A 6,628-nucleotide genomic window follows, 5' to 3' on the forward strand; every position below is an offset into this window, starting at 1 on the left:
TATTAAAAACATTTTAAATGAACAAAAACGGGATGAAAAATAAGAAGCGCTTCTCAAAAACAGAAGAAGCTAGAAGTCCATTTACTACATTTTTTTTTTTACCAAGAATATTTTGGCGGTGCTTTTGGCTTCATATACACAATAAGCACTCATTTTAATCTGCGCCAAACATGGCCTAAATAGCTTATCCTGAATGTTTCAAAACAGTTGAATCAACTTAGCCGAATCTTTCAGCTCAGCCTCCTGAAGCTGTCTTTGGTTTGAAAGAAAGGCAAACACAACGTAAGGCTGTGTTTGGTTTGATATAAAATAAAAGAAAAATAAAAAATTTGAGGGAAAATTTTAAAGAAGTCTGCGAAATCTGTTGTAAAATCTCCCTTAATTTTCTTTTCTCCGTAAGTTTCTATCATATCAAACACACCTTAAGAGGCTGCATTTATTTGCGGTGTAAAACCTGGTTCGGTGTAGTTTTACACTCTATTCACTTTTGTATATGTTTGGTTGGGATGTAAACTAAGAATGATTGTTGATGTGAATGACCATTAAAACGTACTTTTACGTCGAGAATCGTTGTGAAAATTATATCGAAAAAATTGGTGTAAAACTCTATCCATCGGTGCAAAACTAATGTCTCTCTTCCTCCTCCAGAGAAACTGCTCTATCAATGTTGTGGTTTCAATCTTCATCGGCGCCTTATTGTTTCCATCATGGTTTAAAACTCTATGCGACCTTCTTCGCCAGCATCCTCCTATTAGAGGTAGTACTTCTTCCTTCACTTCTCTTTCTCTCTCTTCTGGTCCTTTTATGTAAATCTTAGACTTGTCCAACCTTAATCTAGAACATTGAGAGATGACCATGTGCAGCAGCTTCCCTTCTTTGAAATCCAACTCTTCTAACCCTAATCTAGAGCACTGAGAGATGACACAACTCGTTGACAGGTTGAGCTTCGATCATCGTTCCACCAACATATCCACCATTGGCCTTATGTAGTCATCAATCAGAGATGCCATCGCCTCTGACACCAGTTCACCCCATTCTTCACTCCAAACGCTTATAAAATATTCACCATTGGTTTACACCGTTCTTCCAAACGCAAAAGAGTGTAAAAGGTGCATTTGGATGATTCGCCTTTTACACTGACACATCTGGATCACATCGACAGGCTTTTGTATTTACACTGCTTCCAAATGCAGTCTAATGGTTAGAAGAAGTATATTCAAGGGAAAATGAGGGGAAAAGCATAATAGATATCTTTTTTTTTTAAATTGGGATCTGCTCGTTAGAGAATGCACCTTACACGACCTCACACGCAAATCCCGCTATGCATTGGGTACATCTTTCACGAATAATAACATAGAAGTACAGGAGATGTTCCCGATACATGGTAAAATTTGCATGTGAGGTCGGTGCAAGGAGCAGATCCGGACTACTCATTTCCACTAGCGGTTGGCTGGCTTGTAGCAGTCCAAATAAAATTGTTTGGCAAATTCAGGAAATAAATCGGGTAAACTTTTTAAACTACTTTTATGGTTTAGTTAATTTAGTTAATTTCTTATTATTTAAAAATTGACTAACACTATTCATATTATTTCTGACAATTAACTAACTCTACCTTTATAGTTAACATTTGTTAATATTCTGTCAAAACCCAAATACACTCGAGATCATGTGAGAGTTAAAATTCTTTTACAATCTAATATTACCCCTCCCTCGTCCCCTTCCTCTAACCGGCAACACCTTCCTCACACCGAAGGAGCAAATTTGGATTTTGATGGTTGACAGTGAAAACAATCGAGTTACTGACAATATATGTTTTGGCCCATTTCCATTCTCTCTCTCTCTCTCTTTTTTTTTTAAGTCTTTAATCTTCCGACAGTGTCCTCCCTCTCATTTTTCTCATTTTTTTCATCTACAGTCGCCACTACAACTCCAACAGTGGCAATGTTCTCACCGGCAGATAGGTCTGACTCGAATACAAGAAAGACATCGGATACAAGAGACAAATAAGTATTCATTTACTTTCCAACACTTTTCTGTCACTGAATCCATACCTTGTTGGGAGAAGATTTCTACAGGGCGAGGGGGAACAGGGGCAAGACGAGTCATCTTCAACAGAGAAAAAGTGAGTGTCGAAGATGAGTCATCTTTGGACAGGGGGCAAACGAGTCATCTCTCTCTCCTTCTCTCTCACCTCCTCTTTCTCTTCGTTCTGCCACCACCGCTGCAAGTTGCAACGGCGGATTTAGTACTTCTCCTTCCACCGCTTCCAACACCACCGCTCCACGCCATTTTCAGACACCATCTCTCTCCCCTTCTCTCTCTTTCTCTCTCCCCTCCTCTTTCACTTCGTTCTCCCACCGTCGTTGCAAGTTGCAGTGGCGGATTTGGTACTTCTCCTTCCACCACTTTCAACATCACCGCTCCGCACCGTTTTCAAACATTATCTCTCACTTTCTCTCTCCCCTCCTCTTTCACTTCCTCAGTTCTACCACCACCGCTGCAATCTCTTTCCACCGCTCCCAATACCACCCACTCTACTCCATTTTCAAACACTATCTCTCCTCTCTCCTCTCTCCTCTCTCCTCTCTCCTCTCTCCTCTCTCCTCTCTCTCCTCTCTCCCCTCCTCTTTCGCTTCCTCCGTTCTGCCACCCATTGTCAGCCATCATCGCATTCTCCAGATCCTTAATCACCGATTGATAAAATACTCAAACTCGTCAAAGTCGAAGATGCCCATGTAAAAGTTATCAGAGATTCTTGGTGAAAGCAAAACCAAAAGAAGAATCTGGTTCGTGGAAACCCACACACCCTATGGTATTCGTTCTCCACTCAGGTTCATACTAACTTCTCCTGGACAAAAACACCGTCGCACTGCCGGGAGTTGCAACGATAACCCCACGCATCCAAGGTGTTCGTTCTCCACTCAAGTTCAGACTAAAACATTTTGTGGCTCTCATCGAAAGGAGTGTGTAAGAGAGAGAGGGGTCAAATGTTTTGAGTTAAAACCTAAAATGAGTGATTGATTGGTCGAGTGTTTGAGTTTAAGAGTGGTCATTTTATATTTTCCTCTATATTTAACGATTTTGGTAATGTTTAGACAAGTGTCAAAATAGTATCGATCAAATTTTCAAACAGTAAGCATATACTTAAACTAAACCGTAGTTTAAAAAATTTACCCAATAAATCCTCTAAAAGGTACAAATTCCTGGTGATTTGACACTTATTGTCCTCCACGAGACGTATCTCAATTACTCCAACATTTCCCTGTAGGGGACGGCCACGGTATGCTTCTCTGGCTGGCTCGCACGCAACACCCTACACGTTTATCATATGTGGTCAATGTACGTCATGCCTACGTGATCCCGTTTCAACGGTCATAATATTTTCTCATATGTCTCTCCCGCAATTGTCTTAGCCAAGAGACGCGTTAATCATACAGGCAAACACCTTCCTGCTCCGATGCTCGAAAATCAAAATACCTCCACGGTTAATAAGAACTGAGGATTGAATACGTGGCTAACTTAATATTTCATGCCTCCACGTGGCAAAGATAAATGGTCGTATGAAAACTTCCCAACTAGATTCGTTAAAGTAATCTTTTAATAATAATAATAATAATATATTTATCAGTTTCCTAAAAGAAGCTAAAGATATGGTCCGAAACCGATGGTCTCGACTCTCGAGTCGAGTCCCAAATATTTCTGAAATTTGAAGAGAGAGAATATAGCGGGAGTGTGTGACCAGCGATTTACGAATACATCGAAAGAGGAGAGAGGAGAGGAGTCGAGGACCCAGATACGAGATACCACACCCTTACTTATATGACAAAACTACCCCTATATGCTTACTGCCGTTTTCAACAACATGACAAAACTACCCCCAAAGGTTCCAGACTTGTAGCTGGAATAAGTACGGGCATATTAGTAGTAATGAAATTCTGGGGGCGTTTGTTTGTCCCTGAGTGTTTAACATTTCGTGCTTTTTCATGCAACAATCATTGCAATACAGTTGGCTTCATTGCAACATTATTTTTTAGATGCTTGCATTTTTAAGTGATAGAGTCTGAAACACCAATCAAAATAAAATATACATATTAATTTTTTTTTATATATTCCAATAAATGGGCCACCAAAAGAAAAAGAAAGAAATACCCCACCACCAGCTCCTACGATCTTAACCGTTCCACATGGTCAACGTCTACATCTACATCATCGCAAAATTTTTAGAAAAAAAGCCCAAAACACATTCTTTTTTTTTTCGGTTCAGAAAAAAAAATGAAAAAAGAAATAAATAGAAAAAGAAGGGAGCAGCAGGGGAGTCTTATCTAATCAGTAGGCTAAAACTGCTGTACATCCGACGGTACCGGTGATGGCTTGTGGCGCTTATACGGCGGCTCGGCTTGGCTGGGATCCGGATTGTCTGCACCAGACCTTTGAGTGTCACAACTCGCACAGGCAGCCGCATCCAGCACGCCGATCGGACTTGGAGGCGCGGGTTCCCTTCTCCGGTGTTTAAGGCTAGCCATCGGACACGTGTCCACCAGATACTCCTCCATTAGTTGGTAACAATTTCTCAGCATTTGCTGTAACCAATATCCAAACAACAACCCTCAGATTTTTTAGGTTTTACTTTAATTTAACGATTTCTCTCGCATTTACAAAATGGTTTAAGACTTTAATTAAACACGAGACATTACTTTGTCCACTTTGTCATCAAAAGATGCCACCCCTCGATCATCACCGGAAGTATCCACGCGTTTCCCGGCGGCGCTAAGCACGGCTGCGGCAGCTATCGTCGATGGAGAATAGCTCAAGAAATCTGTCACTGATGCACATACATTCAGCAACACAATAGAATTCTTTAGTATTTAGCGCTTTTATTAATAGTTTAGAAAACGAACCAAGGTAATTGCAGAAAAGATTCAATTTCGATAAATAGAAGACTTTATCAGAGAGAGAGAGAGAGAGAGAGAGTACCTCGAGTAGTGCTGATAATAAGATCTGAAACATGACTGAGAAATGCGTGTCGGGGAACGAAACTAGGAAGCTTTGAGACGAAATAATCTACAAAATCAAAAGGCGTAACGGAGCGCATTCGCCATTTAAGATTGGTCATGACTAAGAGCTCCATTCGTTGGACTGTTCTGGGCTCGAACATGAATCTGGGTTCCAACACCTGCAAGTCTAAAAGGAGTGGAACGCTTGTTTCCTCCATTTTTGCTGCTAGGGAGACACATGCCACCGATAACAGCTGCAAAGGCCATCCATTCCCGTGCTGTTTGTTTCCCAGAACAATAAACAAAAAGGCGTCAGATTTCTTTTTAACATGTAAAACGACCTTTCCGGCGAGAGAGAACAGGGGACGGAGAGTAAGTACCGGCAGAGTATGAGAGGATAGAAAACGATCGAGATAATTGACAGCGAGGTACGCCGTTAGAGGTCTGAAACAGTAGTACGCATGCACCTGCGTGGCGAGAGAAAAACCAAACGGCAAAATCGATAAGGAACAAGTAGACTAAAATCACATTCAAAATTAGTCTTATTAGACGGACAAATATTATGCCTTCAGCATCCAGCTAATGGCGTCCTGTCGCGCGGTGACATCAACCGAACGATCGCGAAAGCGTTGGAGATAGTCGGATTCCGGCATGTGATCGAGCTCCAAATTGATGAGTCTCGCAATAAAATGCTCATTGTCCTCATCGTCATCGTCGTTGGTCGGTAAACCAGTGCTCGTGCGGGGATCAGGGTTCCAGGTGTCGGTATCCCAGGACGCTACCTCCCCTTCGCCACAGTATAAGCTACAAGCAGAGTGTTCGTCGGGGGACAGCGACATTATGGTCAAGGCAAATCAAGGCAAAATGAACGACGACGACAGCGACATTGTTGTTCTTAGGTGGTTTTGGTAAACCACTTAAGCCCTGTTTCCTGGTTTTGGGAAAGCCAGGGGGTTTGGACATGGCCGCTTATGGTTTGGGGATGGTCATGTTTACCTACGTCTCTCTCTCTCTCTCTCTCTCTTCTCTTTCTTTTGAGTTTTGATGGCGGTCTTTGATATCGAAGGACAATAGAAAGGCGTTTCAGCAACGACAGAGGGAGAAGAAGCTTTCAGCTTTATTTATATATCATAAACTCGAGGTGTCTACTTGCTACTCGCTAGTTGTATGTCTGTCACGGTGCACTCGATCATTTCCACTCTTTCTCGCAGGTTCCTCCTCTGTACACCACGTAACGTACTGAATCTCTGTAGTCCGGGTTGCTGGTTGCATCCCGTCAAAACATCCGCTAGATTGAATATTTAAACGGGAAGAACCTTATTAACCTAGTATTTGCCACGTGGATGGATAATTTGACAAAACCATCAGGTAAGGTACGGAATTAATTAGGATTGGGCACTCAATCAATTCTTGGGTCTAGATCTGCCTCTTGATCCCAAAGTGTCGGTTACCACCAAGTGATGAACCGGTGGGCACCCTCCATTACAATCAAGATCCAGAAATCTTCCACGTGACAACTTAACTTGGAGAGTGGAGACCCAAAAGGCTCCTTGGCTTCGAATCGAAATCACACCGAAGGCCCCAAACACTCTTACTCTTGCCACATTGACTTCTTTTATGTTATTCCGGGAAAA

General features: G+C 41.9%; 1 protein-coding gene across 1 annotated transcript; it reads right to left on the reverse strand.

The window, feature by feature from the left end:
- Positions 1 to 4,009: 4,009 nt before the first annotated feature.
- LOC104608694 (cyclin-D2-1-like) lies at positions 4,010 to 6,269 on the reverse strand. Its single transcript, XM_010274746.3, has 5 exons — positions 5,561 to 6,269; positions 5,375 to 5,461; positions 4,975 to 5,272; positions 4,695 to 4,822; positions 4,010 to 4,580 (listed from the first exon to the last, which is right to left on the reverse strand). The coding sequence occupies exons 1-5, from the start codon at positions 5,831 to 5,833 to the stop codon at positions 4,335 to 4,337; spliced, it is 1,032 nt and encodes a 343-aa protein (XP_010273048.1). The 5' UTR covers positions 5,834 to 6,269; the 3' UTR covers positions 4,010 to 4,334.
- Between the last annotated feature and the right edge of the window lie 359 nt (positions 6,270 to 6,628).

This window comes from Nelumbo nucifera, chromosome 5 (assembly GCF_055504915.1).
Source record: "Nelumbo nucifera cultivar China Antique chromosome 5, China Antique-T2T, whole genome shotgun sequence".
NCBI classification, from domain to species: domain Eukaryota; kingdom Viridiplantae; phylum Streptophyta; class Magnoliopsida; order Proteales; family Nelumbonaceae; genus Nelumbo; species Nelumbo nucifera.

Excerpts from the sequence above, each read along its gene's own strand:
- LOC104608694 (XM_010274746.3), bottom strand. The coding sequence starts at position 5,833 with ATGTCGCTGTCCCCCGACGAACACTCTGCTTGTAGCTTATACTGTGGC. Across the intron at positions 5,273-5,374 it reads TATCCTCTCATACTCTGCCG|CACGGGAATGGATGGCCTTT; the intron begins GTACTTACTCTC and ends GGAAACAAACAG. Across the intron at positions 4,823-4,974 it reads TATTATCAGCACTACTCGAG|TGACAGATTTCTTGAGCTAT; the intron begins GTACTCTCTCTC and ends TATGTGCATCAG.